This window comes from Aethalodelphis obliquidens, unplaced genomic scaffold, assembly GCF_003676395.1.
Source record: "Aethalodelphis obliquidens isolate GAN/ISIS:26980383/991018 unplaced genomic scaffold, ASM367639v1 scaffold36, whole genome shotgun sequence".
NCBI classification, from domain to species: Eukaryota; Metazoa; Chordata; class Mammalia; order Artiodactyla; family Delphinidae; genus Aethalodelphis; species Aethalodelphis obliquidens.
Window position 1 is genome coordinate 16,537,322 of NW_020837980.1, and position 21,191 is coordinate 16,558,512.

At 39.8% G+C, this 21,191-nt stretch overlaps 1 protein-coding gene and 1 non-coding gene across 4 annotated transcripts; one reads left to right on the top strand and one right to left on the bottom strand.

Moving 5' to 3' along the window:
* The first annotated feature begins 21 nt into the window (after window positions 1-21).
* Window positions 22-19,005, top strand: ERP27 (endoplasmic reticulum protein 27). 3 transcript variants are annotated; one of them, XM_027129527.1, is made up of 8 exons: window positions 22-554; window positions 793-991; window positions 1,358-1,455; window positions 3,172-3,309; window positions 12,300-12,416; window positions 16,015-16,140; window positions 17,287-17,490; window positions 18,290-19,005. In XM_027129527.1, the coding sequence occupies exons 2-8, from the start codon at window positions 898-900 to the stop codon at window positions 18,335-18,337; spliced, it is 825 nt and encodes a 274-aa protein (XP_026985328.1). In that variant the 5' UTR covers window positions 22-554; window positions 793-897; the 3' UTR covers window positions 18,338-19,005. The 3 variants fall into 3 exon arrangements, with proteins under 3 accessions (XP_026985328.1, XP_026985329.1, XP_026985330.1); XM_027129528.1 differs by having other exon boundaries at window positions 22-991; window positions 17,293-17,490; XM_027129529.1 differs by having other exon boundaries at window positions 22-991; window positions 1,358-1,431.
* A 2,105-nt stretch (window positions 19,006-21,110) lies between these two features.
* TRNAA-AGC (transfer RNA alanine (anticodon AGC)) lies at window positions 21,111-21,182 on the bottom strand. The gene has a single exon. It is a non-coding gene; the product is annotated as a tRNA-Ala (tRNA).
* Window positions 21,183-21,191: the final 9 nt, after the last annotated feature.

Genomic DNA, 21,191 nt, shown 5'->3' on the forward strand with positions numbered 1-21,191 from the left:
GTGGTGTTACATCATTGGGAACAGTCTCATTCCCCTGTTCCAGTGCGATGGGCAATGAGCTTTCAGGATAGGAATGGTAGGAAATCTCAATTTATTTTATTTTATAGTATTATCATATAGAAGTTTCTACTAAGCTGGAGACTTATATATCCCTCTGCCTGTGAGAATCTCTTGAATTTCCACAGGCACCTGGGCCACATCAGGCACTGTTTCTCTCCTGCTTAAGATCTTTCAGTGGCTTCCCATCACCTACGAAATAAGACAAGCTCCTACACTTAGAATATAAAGCCCCCTGCGATCTGGTCCCAGCGTGCCTTTCTGCCTGGATTTATCATTCCCTTTTCTGGTAATACTAAATTACTAATAATTCTCTCTCACACCACGTTTACATCTCTGTGCTTTGGCTCTTTACATGAAACTCCCTTTCCACCTTCGTTGCTTTGTAAAATTTTATTTACCCAGGACTCTGTTTAGGCATCCCCAGCAGGAAGAAAGCCTTCACTGGACCCCACCAGTGTTTAAAATGTCTTTAGTTCATCCTCTCCTAGCACCCTGTGAGTTTCCCAATTTTATAATCATTTTCCATTTTATATTTAAATGATCTGTTCATTTGCCCATTTTTCACATAAACAATCTAGCCTGGGAGAGGTGATCAGGTCACAGTTATCATTGTATCTCTAGTGCATAGGTCAATACCCGGCATAGAATATTTTATTTAAATGAACTGACCTGACTTTCTTCTAGCTGGTTTTGTTCTGAGGCCCTGTCACTGAACTCCATCTCTTATCTCAGAAGTTGAAGGTCCCCCATCCCAGAGCCAGCTGCTAAGTTCCCAGAGCTTGAATAACACCACAGTCAGCTGAAGAGTGGGCAGCCTCAGACACCACGGCCGGGAAAATGGGGGCCATGCCGTTCAGACGCCTGTATCTGTTATGTCTCTTCATGTGCAAGCTATCCCCAGAAGTTGCTGCAGAAGTTCAGGAATCCTCAGGTAAAAGAAAAGAACACCATGGGGTGAAAGTGTTGTTGGAAGAAGGGAAGGGAACATGACAGGGCTCTGGGTATATGTCCTCCAAACCTAGGAAACTTCCCAGGAGATGCTAGACAAAGATCTGCCTCCCCTAGTCTGGCATTCTCCTTCAGAAATAGGCTATCTTGTGGGGACCCCCCTCCCCGTGTTAGTAAAAAATAAATAAATAAAGCCTTGGAATGATAACTGCTAAATCTCATTGGCCTTAGTATGAAGAGAAAAAGTAGAGATGCCCTTATGATTTAGAGCTGCTTCTTCTCTACTCAGTACGCCCAAACCTTCTGTCTCTCTCTCACTCTCCCCCCACCCTCCTCTGTCTCTGCCTAGATGGTCCCGGTGCCCGGGAACCTGTCTGGCTCACAGATGTCCAGGCTGCCATGGAATTCGTCGCTGCTGCTGAGGTGACTGTCATAGGCTTCTTCCAGGTTCGTCCAGATACCCCCCCCGCTGTCGTCCCTCCAAAGAACCAGAAATATTCTACCTCAAGGGAGCCACGTTAGTCACCTGCTGGCCAGATGACACTGCCTTAGCAGCCAAGGGGTACAGAGTCTGCTTTTAGCTTGTCCATCAAGATCTCTCGATTTCTAGCCATTCCCAGTCTCTGAATTATGTCTTCCTCACACTTGCTTCAAGAGTTCTGAGACTGCCGACTGGGTCTCCCCATCTGTGGATGCTTTGAAGCTTCGGACAGTATCTGAATTTCTGAGGCAGGGGCCAGGGTAACCCAACTTCTATCATCCAGACAACGCATTTGTCAATAGTTGCCTCCAGTGTAGAACCTCTTACCAAATAAGTAGTCCCCTATGCTTCTTCCTCTTTTTTTGCTCTGAAATGTTGAATAAGGATGGCATTTTGTATATGGAAGGTGTTAGCCTCCATCTTCCAGATTGGCCTCCTGGCTAAGAAAAGCAGCCATAAAGGAGAAGGCATCATTCCAGCATTTTTCTATTTGTCTGGAGGTAACATCTGGAGATTCTCACAGCTGATCAAGCCCCTGCTCTCTCCCGGCAGACCTTCTTGTCTTGCTTCCATTCATTAATTCCAACTCATCATCACCCTGTCTATTCTGTGTACACAGCTGGAAATAGCCTTGATGAGATGTAAGTCGAGTAGGAAGACCGGGGAGCAAATTTTTCAGTGATGAGAGATCTGAACTGTAGACAAAAACAGCCACCCTCAGACAGGAAGGAGTGCCAAGGAAGTGGAGTTGGGTGCAATAACTTAAATGACCACCGGGTGTCGTTGTTTGATTCACGAGCAATTCCATTCTGAGGAGCAGAATAAAAAAAGAGGAAGCCTTGATGAACAATTGTTCATAACCTCGAATGAACTCCACACACCTTTTTGGATGAGCAAGGTGCCAACTCCCTCTGCTTGACCCCAGATGCAAGGCTAACCATGATCTTTTCTCTTAGCACATCTCCTTCTCTAGCTAGAAAGGTGTCAGGGACAAATACGTTCACTCTAGTGTATTGGAGCTGCTGAGGACAAAGGTCCCATGACAGCAGGGAGATAATGCCAGCTTGCTATAGAAGGACTGGAATCATCACTCAGAATAGGCTTCCCTGCTCTGTCCTGCAGGCCTGGGTTCTAGAATTGGACCAACCCATGAACAGTATCTTGATGGCTTGCACACAGTGGAAAGAGGACTGTTCCTCTACCTCCTACACAAGCCTTTGTTAATAAACCTTCTAAGCTTCCACTTTAATTTCTCTTATTTTTATTATTTTCTTTTTTGACCCTTTTGACAGCACCTATTTCTGATTTTTGCATTTCTTTTTGCTTCCACAAATTATTCCCCAAACATTTGCCCCCTCTGGTATATCAATGACAGAGCAGCCCAACTCTGCAGGTCTCTATGATTTTGAGACCCCTCTCAGCTACTAGTAAACTGCAAGTTCTATGGTAAAGCCAGACAGGAGTCCCAGGCTTAGCCACAATGTTGTAGTTACCTATTAACCCACCCAGTCTGGAAAATTCAACAATGTCACTGCAAATCCAGCCTGCATTTTGAGAGGTCAGTGTTGTCTCACTGGACACTATGATTTCTGATATGAATGAACACATTTCTACTCCCTAGTCTGTTTCTCTGTCTCTCTCCTCCAAAAACAACCTGTGGGGTTTTTTCTTCTGGTTTTTAGGATTTAGAAGTACCAGCAGTGTCCGTACTCCACAGTGTGGTGAAAGATTTCCAAGATGTGTCATTTGGAATCAGCACTGCCTCCGAGGTTCTGGCCCACTACAGTGTTACTGGGAACACCATTTCCCTCTTTCGTCTGGTAAGTCAGGTGGGCAGCTCCAGCCTTCTCCCAGTTTTTCCTTGGGTTGTGGACGTACAGACTTCTGAGACCAGAAAAGAGTCTAGGTCTTGAACACTAATGGTGCTGCCTGAGTCAGGGACCATGATGACAAGGACGATGGCTCAACTCAAGCTTCCTAAACAGATGCTGTCATGAAATGGGAAGAAGCCTGGACTGAGGGTCAGGACATAAGATTTGGAGCACTGCTTTGTCACCAACCAGCCATGTGACTTGGGCAGGTCACTGAACATTTTTTGGCTTCAGTTCTTTCATCTATAAAATAAAAGGGTTTGACTATATCATCAGTAAGGTCATTGTGAGCTCTAAAATTTTATATTTTCATACCTTTGAGAGTTCACTTACATTCATCAAACATGTGGTAACAACTACTCTGTGTGCTATGCAAGATAATGATAATAAAAACACATTGAGTATATTCTCCCCTTTCATAGATCTTACAAATATAGTGGAGATTGTAAACATAATATGCACGTATCCATAATACAAAGAGCATCACCATGGATAAAATATTACAAGGGTTCAAATGATAAAGGCAGGGTAGGAATTCTGACCAAAATAAATTATGAAGGAGACAACTGAACTGGGATTAAAGAACAGATAAAATTTGGACAAAATAGAGGAGAATTCATGGCCAACATGGGGGAAAAAAAATAAACTTGGGAAACAGTGATCAGGCCAACTTGACTGGATCTCAGGGAACATGTTTTGGGCAAATGAATAAAAGACAGAGAAGCTTGATTAGAACCATATTGTGAGGAAATTTGAATACCAGCTTAATAGGTTTGCACTTAAGTTGCTTGGCACTAGGCAGCCCCTCAAGCCTTTAGATCAGGGGAATAATATGAACAGAAATGTGTTCACAAAATTATTTTGGCAGCAATGAGTCAGACGGACTGTTAGGCAAAGAGACAAGAGTAGAGAGAACTTTTATTAGGCTGACAAAATAGATCATGTACTAAGGATCTGTAGCAAAGAGGTAGCAGTAGAAAGTGAAGAAAAGGCAGGTCCTGCAAAGATAAGATATCAAAATTATGGAAAGGAGGCAAGGTTGAAAACCAGGGTACCTAGGAATAGTGAGGGCATAACAGAAATAGGGATTTCTGATGCTTTATTTTGTTGTTGAGTTAACATTGTTGGTGGAATACCAAGGTGAAAATGACCAGAGTCCACTGGAAATTAGAAACTGAGCAAAAGTTAAAGTTTCAAGATTTCTGGACTGAAGGTCCTTCCCGCTCTCACTTCCATCCTATCTATCTCATATTCCTCATCCAACCGTCTTTTAAATGTATTCTCTACTCAGTGTCTCCAACTATCTTTAAGCCCTTAAACTACCTAGGTTATGTACCACTCCATTAAAACTGCTTTCATCCAGTCCAGGGTGGCTTCCATATTTCCAAATCCAATGAATACTGCTTAAGTCTTATTTTACTGAACATTTCTGCCATATTTGACATTGTTGGCCTCTCTTTTCTCTTTAATATTTTCTCTTTCCTTGACCTAGGAGGCTCCTTCTGCTGGTCCACTTCTTTTCGTCTCCCTGGGATATTCTCTTCCTCCACCCATACTACTGCCTGACTCAATGCTCTTCCCAATGTAGGTTATATAATCCATGCTCCATGGGGCCAAAGACTGTCTTGTTCATTACTTCAACCACCGAGCATTTGAAAGAAAACTGATGTTTTTACTCCTAGGTTCTATTTACTCTAATGCTCCTCATTCTAAAGACTTAAAAAAAAAAAGAAGAAAAGAAACACACTTTCTCCTAAACCATTTCTCTATCTCCCTGGCACTATTTAATCAAACCCCAGGATTATTTCTCAAGAGCTAATCTAGGCATGGCATATTTTGGCAAAGAAATTTCAGAATTTGTCCCTACAGTAAATTTCCATTGTAGGAACATGTTTAGAAATAAGCTGAAATAATAAGTGGGAATATGAGTTGACAGCTATGTTGGAGAGATGAGAGACTGGCAAATGCTATATTTATGGAAGGCATCACTGCAAAAACAGTGCAGGCCAACTATATACATGCGACTGGGAAAAATGTAAAATGGAGCAATAGTAAGTTGTGTATGACAACCTGTCTGTGTGAGGACAGAGCTTGTCTTTTGTGAGAGTGATAGCAACTCTCACCACTCTCAACAGGACTCTTAATGTTGCCCCAACAGAGATGTAATCCCATGTTGAATAAACCATGAGCCTGTCCTAAACTGGAATTTCAGATATTATTTGAATGTTTACCTCATTTTGAGTATTCTCAATCACTTCTATTTTAAGAAATATAGGGACTTTCCTGGTGGTCCGGTGGTTAAGACTCTGTGCTTCCAGTGCAGGGGGTGTAGGTTCGATCCCTGGTTGGGGAACTAAGATCCCACATGCCAAAAAAGAGATATAATTAGCCTAACTTTGACCCAATGGGATAGTGATGGAAACACAGTAGAGGCATCCTTTCATGCCTTTCACAATTATTCCTTGGAAACCTATTATAAGAAATGCACCTTTCCAAGCAGAGAATCAGAAGAAACCAGTGCATAAAAATAAACTGATAAGAAAGGCAAGAAGTAAGATACATCAAATTTTTAAATATTTTTTCTAAAGTATATATTTACCAAGTATATGGTAAGCTAAGCAACTTATAAAAACAACCCAGAGAAGCAGCCACATAGCACAGGGAGATCAGTTCGGTGCTTTGTGACCACCTAGAGGGGTGGGATAGGGAGGGTGGGAGGGAGGGAGCCACAAGAGGGAGGAGGTATGGGGATGTGTGTATATGTATAACTGATTCATTTTGTTGTAGAGCAGAAACTAACACACCATTGTAAAGCAATTATACTCCAATAAAGATGTTAAAAAAAAAAAAAACCCAGAGACATTAGGGCATTTGTTAAACAAATGATTTCTCCGTGATAGCCCAGATATTTAATATTGTAACTGGTGTAAACTAAGACAACTTTAATATGTTTTATGAACTGTTGGGTTGTTAATTACGGAAATTGAGCGGAATTCAAAGGAATATTGCTGGAATACTAATAAACAGAAAAGGGGTGATGAAATCCATTGGTAGCACACAGTGTCTGAAACATAAAATAATCCACATCTGATTCTCTTGGGGAAACTCAAATTATATTGTAAGGTGACAACCCTTCTGGTTTACTGTTTACTGTTTTTATTCTGGTGCCTCTTTCCTTGGGGAGAAAAATAATATGATTTTTCAAGGAAAATTCTTTCCAAAAACTGGAAAAATATATAAAAATTTTCCCCCCACTCTTGGTTCCAGGGTTGGGTTTTTCTTTCCAGGGCATTAGGCAAATAAATTCCCTTTACAGAAGAAAGAATTCCTTTCAAATGTTGTTTCCAGGAACCCTACACATGAACGTTCCAGAGTTTTTTGGTTTAAGAAATAGAGAAATAATCGGGTATGTTTCGTTCAAAGAAGCCCAACCAACTGGAAAGGCTTCAGGAGGGTGGTTTTTATTAAAGCTCTTTGCTTCTTAGAGAAAGTTATCACCGCTTAACCACGGTGCTTCCAGTATACAACATGCCTTAAGTCCAGAAACACCTGGAGGAGCTGGAGTTTCCTGTTCGTCTTGTTCTGGGAAATGTGAGGGTTTGCCTGGAAAAGGGAGCAGAAAGGGAGGAACTTCTGGCTCAGACCACAGCTCTGTCCCCTGAGCTTAGACACCAGGCCTGCAAGTTTCCAGAAAAATAATCAGGAAGTATTTAAACATATTAAAGATTAAAAGGACACTGGTTGTGATTATAATGATGATTTTGATGGTTGCACAATTAGCAAAGCCTTAGGAAGGAGACATGCCAGGTGGCAAAGCAGGCCTTAAGCAGCTTTTAAGATCCTTTGTGTTCACTTTCTTCTCTATCGACTAGAGGAGAGGGATGGGAGAAGGGTGGGCAAGGACTCCACCTAGGAAGACTTTTTTCTCCTGCTTTTATATTTTTGCCCCAAGCTTTCTACTCAAACTGTGTGAATTTTAAAACAATTAAATATGCAAAATAGTTCACCTTTTAAAACATCCTGTGGTTTCGTTGAATTTTTTTCAAAATTCTTTTTTTGAAAGACAAACATTTTCTGTACCTCGGCATTATGTATTTCATAAGTTTGGGTTGGGAAAAACAATCGTGAAATAAAGTGATTAAATTGCCATCTGAGTGAGGTCAGCACTTCTGGGCCTCAGTACCTAATACACAGCAGGCACTCAACAAATAATTGAACACAAATGGATTATAAGAGAAAAACCCAGATATGACTAAACAGACTCAGAATTAATCAAATTAACCATAAAGAGTGCATTGGGTTTCTTGGAGGTTCATATTGCTTTTAACTATACCTAGTGAGAGACCGCCTGGAAGAAAAGAAGAGAAAAATAGAAGATGGCTCTGATCCAGGGCAAGATCTGATGGGGTAGGACCAATATAAGATAGCAGATAAAGGGTAAGAGTTAAGGAGTGTTCAAGTGTTGGTGGCCCAAAGATCTCAAAAGTGACCCAGACTATTTCAGGAAGCAGAATTGTTCAGGATCTGGCCCTGACAGTTTTATCTGTAGGCATAGTTGCTATGGGTGATGGAAGCTTTATCTTCTGTCTCTATGGGCATGAGGAGATGGGAGAGGGGAATGGGAAACTTCTGGGAACAATGTTTGGCAATATGACATCCTATCTTTCAACATACCTGAGTATTATGGAAAGGCAGCTCTAAAATGCAAATCTGGGATAGCAGACCAGGTAACTAGACAATCCCTTCCACTAAGGATAATTTTTTTGAAAAAGCTGAGCAAAAAAAAATATTTTAAAGAAAGACCTTGGAGAACCAGCAAGAGAAGGGGGAATGTCTAGGCTAAGATCTAAAATAAAATGGAAACCCAAAAAGGTGAACCCTGTATTTGGACTGCTTTTCATCTGGGGGACATAGCCAGTTCTAGAAGGAGCAGCAGAGAGGCTGAGAGGTTTATTAGCATTTTTGCAATATTCAAGGAGCCAGAAAATTAAATGTTGGAGTTCAGGGACCACAAGGGGAAGTAGGAGGTAAAACTAGTAAGACATCCTTTGCTCTACTTTGGACCCTAAAGAGAAATACCCTAAAATCAAAGATGAACCATAAGTAGATCAGCCCTCCCAAGAGCTGCAGCACAGATTCGAGTCACCTCAGCCCCTGATCATATATGAATATATAAATACACACACACACACATACACACATATATATATATATACACACACACATTACATACACCTGCACACATATATAATTGTATATATGTATCATCTATATAATTTACCTGTAGCCATGCCATAGTATAATAACAGAAAGTCAAAGAAAAAGAGAAAAATCTTAAATCAGACAAAAAAGATTACCTTCAAAGTAAGCTCAAAGGGTAATACTAAGATTCTCAGATGACTTCTCAATAGAAAGAATGGAATGCAGAATACAAATAATTATATCTTTCAAAAACTGAAAGAAAATAACTCTCAACAAAGAATGCTACCCCCAGCAAAAATAACCTTCAAAAATAAAGGTGAAATAAGCATATTTTAGACAATCAAACTGAAAGAATATGTCACCCAACAGATCTAACTCATTCTAAAGGGAATACTAAATGTATTCTCTGGGCAGAGGGAAAAAATTCCCAGATAGAAGCTCAAAAATGCAGGAAGAAATGAAGAGAAACTAAAATGTAAATGTATGCATAAGTGTAAATGTATATTGATTATATAACAATAATAATAATGTCTTGTGAGATTTAGAATTAACACACAGAACAATAATGGCCTGTAGGTCTTGAGTGTGGGCCATGGACTGATTTGGAAGGAAGTAAAGTGTATTCGAGTGTTCTAATGTCTGCATTATCCAAGAAGAAGGTAGAATTGCCAGCTAATATTAGATTCTGATAAGTAAAGTATGCATGTTGTAACACATGCTGGTGATCCTTAGGAGAATAATTATAGCGTGTGTAACTTCTGAGTCAAAAAAGAGAAAGAAGGCATAATAAAAAGTGCTCAATGGATTCAAAGTAAGCCAAAAATGAAGGAAAATGAGATTTGGAACAGGCAGAACCAATGGAAAAATGCATATTTAATTAAATATATTAGTAACTACATTATATAAAAATAATCCAATTAAAAGGCAAAGATTATCAGACTGGATTTAAAAATAAAACTATGTGCTTTCTACAAGAGATACAATATTTTAAAAAATAGGGACATATGTAAAGTATAAAGATAGGTTGAAAGTAAAAGGATGGAGATATGCCATGTAAACACTTCTAAAAGAATGCTGGTATAAGTATATTAGTATGAACAAAGTAGTCTTTTATGCAATGAGCATCCCTAGGGATAAAGAAGGACACTTCATAAAGACAACAATTTTAATTTGCCCAGAAGATTTACCAATTCTAAATCTGCATACATGACTTGAGAATATATAAGAAGAAACTGACAGAACTGTAAGAAAAAATGGTTAAATCCACAATCATACTGGGAGATTTTGACACTCCCCTATTGAGAGAATAAGCTAGTCAAAAAAAAAAAAAAATATATATATATATATATAAAATTTGAATTATAAATTAACTAAGTGTCCTGATGAGCATATGCAGAATACTGTATTCAAAAACTATAATATATGCATAATTTTAAGGACACATATCACATATACAGAAGTTGACAAATAATAAAAATAAAATGTAGAAATTAAGCTGGAAATCAAAAACAAGCATATAACCCCAAAATTTTACATTTTGAAATTAAAAAATACACGTCTAAATAACCAATAGGTTAGAGAAGAAATAAGAACAGAAATTAGAAAACATTTTGAATTGAATGATAATAAAACATACATACAAAGTTTATGAATGTAGAAGGCATCCATAGCCTTATAATGGGAAATATGGAGCTTTTAACATGTATTTTAGAGAAGAGTAATGCTAAAAATCAGAATCTAAGCATCATTTTAAGAAGGAAGAAAAAAATGAGTCCCAGGTAGATTTTAGATCCATTGTGAACGACAAAATAATAATGTTTCTAGGAGATAAAATAAGAGAATATATTCAAAACTTTGGTGTAGTCAAAGCACTTTAAACAAAACAAAACAAAAACACACACGAGTTATAGGAAAAGGTTGATAACTTGACTACATTGAAATCACCTTCTGTTCATATGCAGTCACCATTAAAAGGGAAGTCCCCAGTGAGAAAAGATATATAGTATAAAACCACAAAGGGTTCATACCCAGAATATATAAAACATCTTCAAATCAGCAAAGAAAGGATCAACTCAATAGAAAAATAGGCAAGTGACTTGAACACAGACTTCAAAGAAATGGATATACAACTAGTTAATCAGAGAAATACAAGTGAAACCACAGTGAGATACTACCAGATATTCACCAAAATGAATAAAATTAGAAAGGTGGATAATGCCAAGTGTTGGCAAGGATGTGGAACAATGGGACATTTCCAACAGTACAAATGCAAGTGTACGTTATTGTCCATTTTAGAAAATAACTTTGACATTGTCTCCCAAACACACATCAAAATACATGTCAAAAATACACATATCCGGGCGTCCCTGGTGGCGCGGTGGTTGGGAGTCCACCTGCTGATGTAGGGGACACGGGTTCGTGCCCTGGTCCGGGGGGATCCCGTGGAGCGGCTGGGCCCGTGGGCCATGGCCGCTGGGCCTGCGCATCCGGAGCCTGTGCTCTGCAATGGGAGAGGCCGCGGCGGTGAGAGGCCCGCGTGCCGCAAAAAAAAAACAAAAAAACAAAAAACATAAAAACAAAAAAAAATGCGCATATCCTACAATCAAATCCTAATCCTAGATACATGCCCAACAGATATAGAGACATGAGTACCAAGAGAAATGAACAAGAGCGTTCATTGCAGCCTTATTTTAATAACCAGAAGCTGAACACAGTCTAAATTTTCATCAGTAGTAAAATGAATAAATGCTTTGCATATTTATACAATCAGATATTATAGAGCAAAAGGGAAATGAACAAACAATAGCTAAATGCGATAACATGGATGGCTCTTGTAAACAAAATTTTAAGCAAAAGAATTGAGATACACATACAAAAAATAGTTTGTTTCCACTTACATAATGTTTTCAAAAAGATGAAACTAAACTATAACATTAAGAGATGCATTTTTAAGCAGTAAAGCTATAAAGGAAAGGATGAAGAAGGTCATCATAAGTCAGGATAATGGTCCCTTTGGCAGAAAACTAATGGATTATTAGAAGGGATCACAGAGGGCTTCAGGCATTCTGGCAATGTTCTATTTCTTTCCCTGAGTGGTGGTTCCACAGTTGTTTGCTCTGTGATCATTTACTGAGGTTTACATTTTCTGTTTTGTGGTTTTCTCTATATGTGTGTTTTATTTCACATTCGAGGGGTACATAAATAAAACATAAACCTAATCCTGTAAGTGTCTCCCCTTGCCCTCAGGTTAATCTACTTACCTTGACTTCAAGGCTCTTTGGGAATTTACCCTGCCTACCCCACTGTCTATGTCTCTCGTCTACCCGCACTTAACATCTACTGCTAGAGTCAAGCTAAACGAACTGCAGCTTCTAGAATGGGCATCTCGCATCATTTTGCCTTTGGCAAATGCTGTTCTTTATTTAAAATCCCACCCCCATCCTCATTCATCTGAACAAGTCTTAGCCATTCTTCAGGAGCTGCCTCTTCCTGGGAGTTTTTCTGCTCTTCCTTAGGTGACAAATGGGTCTGTGATGACACTAGCCGCATTCTGTGTGATGTTTCTGTTTACTTCTCTGTGTCCCACAGGACAGTGTGTTCCTAGAGGGCAGGGAACATTTCCTATTTACCTTTCTGTCTTTAGAGCTTTAGTTAGTGCCTGACATGTGGTAAATAGTCTAGAAACATTTACTGATAAATGAAGACAGTGACAATTTTATCCTTTTTGTGTGACCCAGGTGGATAACAAACAACTGGATTTAAAGAGTGAAGACATTGAAAGCATGGATTCTACCAAGTTAAGCCATTTCATTCAGAGAAACAACCTCCACTTGGTGACAGAGTATAACCCTACGGTAAATAGCCCCTGTCCGCAGACCCTTAAGTCCCTATGTCAGGGAGGGTACTTGCCTTCATAGCAGAAATCCTTTCCTCCAGGAGTTCTGATCTTTTGACCAATAATAATATTAACCACACACAAAAAATATATATATATATATATATATTAACCACCATTAATTGAACACCTAGTTGTTTATGTTGCCATCCCTCTACAACCCTTAAGATTGATAGACTTGTCCCTACCCAACAAAGAAAGAAACAGAAAAGTTAAATGACGTCACATGACTAATAAGAAAGAGAGAGTGCAGTGCTGAGGTGACTACTTCGAAACTTCTGAGTTTGGTTGCCTGAGAGAGTTCAGTGAAGGCAACAAGATTGTGAGCTCGCCACAACTGCAAAAACGCTGAAGGTCCATTTTGTTTTCCTAAAGCATTGGTGACCAATACTTTTGTAAATTACAATAAAAGTAAATTAATAGACCAATGAAATGTTGAAAAACAAAGCCCACCGATCACCTATTTGGATGTCGCAACAATGTAAAATTTTTTTAAAGTTTTTATACACCTATTCCCATTTTCTGTGCCTATCTCCTTGTGGACTAGTAACTAACATTTCCTGGTCTAGCCTAGACCCTCAAGGGGTCTCAGGTTTCTTTCTGGGTTTGTCTTTTTTGGGTGTTGCATGCTGCCTGAAACCTGGGTGAAGCTGCTGGTCCACCTGTCCTGCTGGCCTTCTAACACTCTACAGCTTATAGAATTACCTTGCATGTCCTGCCTTTTGCCTTCCTGAACGTAAATCGTAGACTGATGGAGTGTTGACTTCCAGTGATCTACATCAGCTCAGAAATGCTATGCGCTCTCTAGTAACAGTACTTTATATGCATGTCATGCTTTTTAGAACTTACAAAGCCCTTTCACACCATTTTCTCATTTAATACTCACAGAGATTCTTTGAGGTAGAAGAGAGGAAATTATTATGTCCATTTTATAGAGAACTCTCAAGTTCCAAACAACATTCAAGACTACACAGCAAGTGGAAAAGGCATCTTTTAAGTCAGAAAATTTAACTGATGATGCATTAGCTCATATTGTCTATTTCTATTCTACTGGAGAGGAAATGGGAGTTCAGAAAAGTGAAGTAACGTCCTCAAGGCCATATGAGCTTCAGTGACAGCCCTATCCACTCGTCCCTGATTTTTTTATGACTGGTCTGTCTGACTGGGTCCTGTGGTTTTTCCATTGCCGCACATAGCCTTCAACAGAAAACACCCCTTTTCCTGTTGACTAAATTCCTGTCCACCTCTCACACCATGTTTTTCTCCATGGAATGGTGACTCCATTTCCACTTCTGGTAAGATTCCAAACACATGCACCGCAGGGGTGTTGGCAGCAATAATTGAAAAGGCATTTTTCTCCTAGACCATCATCATTCTGGTCATTGTGTCTATAAAGCTGCCAGGAGTGCATGTGGGACCAGGAAAGATGATCTTCCGGTCCCTGAGCTTATGGTCCAGGGTCCTGGAGTTCTGCAGGCGAACGAGGGCAGACGCAAGGACTAGCCTTCCTGAGCTCTGATACCTGGTCCATCTCTCATCTTAAAGAACAACGACATTTGTTAAGTTCCATATTAGTAGTGACAGCAAATCACATCAAGAAGAAATTAGGAAAGAATTTCTTTAGAGAAGCAAGTTCAACTTTTATTGTGACTTTTACATTTCTGAAAAGTAGTTTTTCTCAACTGGTGACCTGCCCACACTACTATAGTTGTTTCTCATCTGTTGCTGGTACAGAGCTTTGTATCAGTAGCAACTGGGCAGAAATTCATAGCCATGTAGTTGGCCTCCTGTGCACTTTTAAGGCACACACTCAATCCTTGGCTTCAAGGTGAAAATCCAGCTGTTTAATCTATTAGAATTAAACTAATCACTTCTGCTGTGTTCAATCCCTTCTGCTAAGACAACTATATCATTTGACTCCTCAGCTTTGATTTTTTGACTCTTCTCAAGGTTTATTCTCCATCTCCACTCTAGGAGAGTAGATGCATGCTCTAAATTTAAGTAGCAGGATCTAGTAGAACAAGAGACAATTATTTAGCATCCAATCTCCCAAACTTAAAATGTAAGACCTGGTTTTGAAACTCCAGGGGGAGTTTGGGGAAAGAACTCACTGGACTCTCCTTACCTACATGTTGGCCAGTAGAGCTGAAAAAAAAATCTCTACAGAGGAGTGTGTAGCTTCTGGAAGGATCCTACCTAGTTGCTCCCCCTCCCACCACCCTGGGACTCTGCCCAAAGATTCCTTAACACACCATACTCTCTCTTCTTGTGCACATGCTAGCTTTACAGCAGTGCTTTCTGTATTTAGAAGGGAGGGATGAAAAGAAACGGGATTTTGTTTAAAATAGCGACAGTTGCAGCACTATTTCAGGAAAGGGAAATGAAGGGAACCAGTGCCAGAGTTTTACACTCTATCTTCTCTCCTCCCTCTGGTTCACAGCTGTCCCCTCCCCTCCATCACTGACAACTTCCTGGGGAATGACCATCTCTAATCAGCAAAAAAGGGCCAATGCTTCTGGTCTCCTGAAGAGCTTACCTTATGGCTGACCTGAGGTGCTCTGATTCAACCATGCTGAGGGCTGAATTGGTTGTGTTGAGGATTTGCCATCAGCTGTGTATGAGGCGGTACATCCCGCTGATTAAGACCACGGACTCTGGAGCCGCACTGCTTGCTGCGAATCGCAGTTCAACACTTTCAGGACGTTAGGAGATCTTGGGCCTCAATTTCTTCTTTTATAAAACTGGGACTTTGAGGATTAAATTAGTTATTACACGTAAAGACCTGAAAACAGTGCCCAGCACATCATAAGCACTCAAAAGTATACACTACTGACATGCAAAGGCCACATTTTAAGTGCATCTGGGTCCTCTCGCAACATGAAAAGGGGTTTAAAAGGTGACTAAAATGTTCCGTGGTGTATTTGTTACCTATTGATGCATAACAGCTTACTCCAAAATTTAACAACTTAGAACAGAAAAAAAATGGACTGTCTCGCACAGTTTCTGTGGGTCCACCGTTTGGGAGTGGCTAGGGTCAGGTGCTGCGAATCTGGGGGCTCATGTGAAGTGGCAGCCCTTGGTCAGGGAGGCAGTCATGGGAAGGGTTGACTGGGGCTGAAGAGTTTGCTTCCAAGATGGCTCAATCACAGACAAGTCAGTGCTGGCTGTTGGCAGGAGGCCTTAGCTCCTTGCCATGCGAATCTCTTCATAAGACTGCTTGAGTGACCAGCATAAGAGAGTAAGTGATATGAGTGAGAACAAAGCAGAAGCCACTGTGTCTTCTATGACCTAACCCTGGAGGTCACACTCCAGCATTACTGCAACATCCCTTTGGTTACTCAGCTCAGCCCTATTCAGTGTGGGGAGGAGAAAACTACACAGTTGCATGAAAACCAGAGGTTGAGACTGACTCAGCACCATCTTGGAGGAGTTGCCCCTGATGTCATGGATGGACAGCTCTCATTTATGTTCTAGTGTACCTATTCACCGGTTGTCACTAATGTTTTTTTCCCCTCCTTTTCACTTTCATTCTACTTCAATACATTTCAATTTCCCAGACTGTAATTGGCCTATTTAATAGTATGATTCCAATTCATCTTCTACTGATGATGAACAAGGCCTCCCCAGAGTATGAAGAAAGCTTGCACAGATACCAGGAAGCAGCTAAGCTCTTCCAGGGGAAGGTAAGTCTGGACTGGGAAATACCTTTTTGAATACTCAGCAACAAGACACTAGAAAAAGGGTGATGGGACCAGGGAAGTGAGACAAATGAGGAAAATACATCAGGTTAAGAGATAACAAAGTGAGAACTGGGGCATAATAAATCCCATTACTCTGATTTAAAACTTAAGATGTATTTTATACTCTTAAAGATGTATTTAATCATATCTTCCATCAGCAGTAAGTCTATTTCTTTTTTTTAATGCCTTGATGGGTGCAGAGAAAATAGAGACCCAAAGAAACTGAAAATTAAAATCACCTTTTAGTCACGATTTATTTACTCCTTGCTATAAACTCTGAAGTTTTAGACCTCAGGACTTATTTCTCATCTAAAACACCTGTCAGGTATCTAGTGCCCACTGGATGTCCAATAAATATTCATTTCTTTCCCTTCCCTACTTTGTGCAGTTCTGCTTATGTTACTGAAATAGTAAAACTTCAACCACTTCAAGGCTACTGCATTGAATTAGAGGCCTCGATGACAAGGGCTGTCTGGTAATAAAACAAGCTGACTTTCTGGTTTTCTGGTTTCCCTAGCACTGGAAGTTTTCAGTGTTACTAAACATAAATAACTCTCTAGACTATTATCAAGAAGATTTCCACTTTGGACAGAAGATTTGATTTAATAATACAAAATAGTTAACAGTTTTCAAGCACTTACTATACGCTAAAAACTATACTAGAAATATTAAATCCATTCTCTCATTCAATCTCCCCCAACAAAAGCCCATTTTTCCAAAGAGAACACCTAATCTCAGGGAGGCTAAGTAATGTACCCAAAGTCACACAGCTGGAAAGTATTACAGGTAACATTTAAAAAGAATTCTCCACATTTAGCCAATAGGCCATACTTTCTCCCTTAGCTAACCCCTAAAGTCTCTTCCAGTTCTACAGTCTTAAAATTAAATAAACCCAATCAAAGGGATAAAAAACCAAAACAATGAAAAATAAGAAGAAATTCATTTTAACTCAATGAAGATTTAAACTGTGTGGCACAGACCCTAAATTCCATCAGTGTAAACTCCAACAATCACAAGGTGTTTCTTCTTCCCCAGAGGAAGAGATCTTTCTTTTCCAAACTTCTTTCTTTCTTTTCCAAACTTCTCCAACTGCAGATTCTTTTTATTCTGGTGGACAGTGGTGTGAAGAAAAATGGGAAGGTGATATCATTTTTCAAACTAAAGGAGCCTCAGCTGCCTGCATTGGCAATTTACCAGACTCTGGACGATGTGTGGGATACACTGCCCATAACGGAAGTCTCAGTAGAGCACGTGCAAAACTTTTGTGATGGATTCCTGAAAGGGAAGAGGTTGGTAAGTGTGAGACTACAGGTAAAGCAAGTTGAGGTTTGTTTCCGCTCTTGGTTCCTTTAATTTCCTGTTGAATAAAAATTCTTTGACCTCCACTGGATTTGATTAAGAGTAAAGGGATAGGAAATGTGCATATAAATACATGCACTCAGCCTCTTCTTTTGCATAATTGATAGAGTATTATACACTATTGTATATCATTGTACAGCTTGACTCTTTTACTTAACATGAAGTATCATTTTATATGTGAAAAGCTTTCTTATAGTTTATTAACCAACTACACAGAATTTTAATGTATCGATGGACCATGATTTATTTAACTATTCTCTTATTGATTAGATTGTTTCCAGTTTTTTTCCAGCTGTTTCTCATCCCCCAATAATATGAACAAAAGTCTGTTTTACCCAAACTTTGTCCACACAATGTGTTCTCAAGCTTTCTCATCTTTATTAATATTAAAGGCGAAAAAATGGTATCACTGTAAAAAAAGAAAAGAGTAAAGGGATAGGAGGATACGGTGGTCAGAGTTGGGATGCTTTTTGAGATGTAGTCATGGGAACAGAACTCCAAAAACAGTTTTGGAAAGGTCTTGCATATTCAAAGGAGCTGAATTTTGGATTTTACCATTCTGTGTACAACGTCAATGGGAAACAAGTAAATTCCATAGGAGGATTCATGAGATAAAAATTGAAGATGGATTTAGGACTTTCAGGAGGAATTGAATAGCTCAATTTTCTAATCTCAGAGTTCAAAAACAAGAGTGGACTCCAAATCTGATTATCAGTCTCATGGTGTTTTTCAGAGAGAAAATCATGAATCAGAAGAAAAGATGTCAAAGATGGAACTCTGATTTCTCCCTGCTTCTTCTGCGTAGGACAAAGTAACTACTTGATGCCGAATAAAAAGGGGTGACCCAAACCTCAGAGACAGTAAACAGGATCACCAGACTTTACACATACACATACATGCACAAACACACACACACACACACACACACACACGTGCGCACGCGTGCACGCACAGCTCCAGTTTGTTCCTTAAAGTCTCATTGACTCTACTTTCCCTTTCTTTTAAATTTTACCCTTCCGATTTTCTCTTCTGCATTCATACTGAGTAGGCCCATGCACTGTCATACATACCACTGGATGCAGGCTTTATGAGAAATACTGCGCTACTGCTATGAAGTGACAGCATTCCCAGAGGGAGATTGTTCCGGTGTATCATTTGATACTGAATTCGTATACAGTACGCGACTTACACACAACATCTTGTAGGGTTGCCTGAGGGTTGAAACTCTGCTTTCCTCATGTCCCTCTCTGACTCAGGGTCAAGGACAAAAAGATGGTTTTAAATGCCTTTCTGAAATTGTCTTTTTGCCAGAAGTCAAATGATATTTCCAAGTCTCTGAACTCAGCAGAAACAGACCGTGTAAAAACTCTATTCTTGTTTCAAGTTCCTAACTCCCCCTATCAATCAACAGCTGCATGATAAATAAAAGGCCATCATGTTATAGGAAAAGACTGGCATCTCTTTGCAGACCAAATCCCTTATAAATATCCCGCCACCCAACTCAGCAGAATGGACCTCCCCCTTTTGTATCTACTGTTAGAGTCAGGTCATGAGCCACTAATGTGTTATTGTTCACTGTGGGTGGGATGGGAGCTGGTAGAGACCATCTTGCATGAGGATTGGTATAAATGTGGCAGAGGAGCTATGGGAATCAAATTAGGTAAAAGGTTGGAGAAGGGGTAGGAGGGGGGAGCTTGGCCCCAGGGGCGAGCTGGGGCTGGCTAAACGTGGATTATTGCAGGTGAAGTGTGAAATCCAGCCCTTGTGGAATGGAGGGAGAGTTTGGCTGAGTGTCTCTGGCCCACAGGCTGCTACTGTGAACACACAGATGAGACATTGTTCCCAGGAGGCCCTTGGCTCCAAAGCAAAGTACCTAAGTGCTGAAGAGCTGAAAAACTACAGTGTATACCTAAGGACTGGTCCAAGTGGGGAACAGAGACTGAAAGACTTAGTTGTTCCTTCCTGGGGGGAAATCTCCATGGCCACTGAGCTGGGAGTCAGCTGCTGGCATGGACTCTGTGAAAGCAACTGTGTATGGTACACCCCTCGGCAACACGAGACCAGTAGATTCTGAGAAGCCCATCCCATCCATCCACAGTTCTACTGAAAACCACCCAAACAGTCTCCTGCTTAAGGCTGAAAAATATTCCTGGGATAGGCACATCCCAGAAGCCTCCCTTGGATACTGCAAACCAGAACTCTTGACATTTACAGTCAGGAAATTCTTCCTGATATCCAGCTGAGGTCCACTAGCCACACAAGCTCGTTTCTTCTTACCTGTACTGAGTGGAAATTCTTAACAGCTGCCAATCACCATCACTAAATGGTACCTTTAACTCCTTGCTGGTTGGTCTTAAGCCCTCTTATCTAATCTTCTTTCCTCCCTACTCCTAATCCAAACTTTTCACCTTTTTAAAACATTTCCAAGTCATTTGATTGACTTTATTATTTTCTGTCTTCCCTCTTTTTCAAAGTTCCCTCTTTCTTTGCTTAAAATAATGGGATTCCAGACTATCGTAGGAATTTAGTAAACGCTAAAACATAAATTCCCATGAGCTATATTTTATTCAATATTGAGTTAATTTTTCAAATATTTTACTTGAAGTCTTCCCCCTAATAACTATGGTCACCACTGACCATAGGTCTTACATTTTTACAGTGCATTTTTCTGCTTGATTACCTTCAAATAGTGATTTTACTATACATAGTACTTTGTATGTGCCTTTTTCTCTTTATGGTATTTAATTTAATTATTCCTTCTCAGTTTATGTTTCTCCAGAACTGAAAGATATTTCTGTCTGTCTTCTTCACAGTCAATCTTGTTCTTTGTACAGGAGTTATGACCAAAGAATGGAACTTCTTTCAAAAGAAGTTTCAAAAGAACTTCTTCAAAAGAAGAGATTTATAAAGGTTCTCATTCATTCACTAAAGATCACACTTAGTATTATAAACTTCTGTCATCTTTAGATCTTCTCTGTCTTTGAGTAATATCTTCCTAAGACTCTAGATTCATTTTCCCAAGGCCATATTATTGTTGAAATATCTAGATATATCACAGCTATTTTTCATTGTGGAGTCATTTATTGGTCCTAGCTGGCAAGACTGCCATACTTTTTCCCTTAGAGGATGAAGGAAGTGGTGATGTTATACAATAGAACTTTTTAAAATCTATTAGAAGGTTTGGAAGACTACAGCAGAAGGCAGGAGTGGGAGGAGGGCATGAGTCAGAGCAATGCCAGGAAAGTTTGTATTTGAGTCTCACCTCTTCTGTGCCTGTGGCTTTGTGACCTTGGAAAAAACACTTTCTATCTTAGAACTTCAGTTCACTGAAGATAATACAATAATAATTCATAGGAGTTTTTGAAATCCCAGAGTGATAATACATATTAAGTAAGTTTTTCATTACTTTTATTTTTGGTTTAATGCTACCCTGTCTTCTCTGGGTAATGGTCATTTCTCCAATTGTCAGAACTTATGGCAAAGGAAAGTCTTCCTTCAGGAGAAGTAGTTGAAACAACTTTTAAAGTTTTGTGTTTTTGTTAATCAATCAAACATGGAGGGGCTGGGAGTTGAACCCATGGCCTCATGTATGCTAAGCATGTGCTCTACCACTGAGCTACACCCCCTCCTTCTTT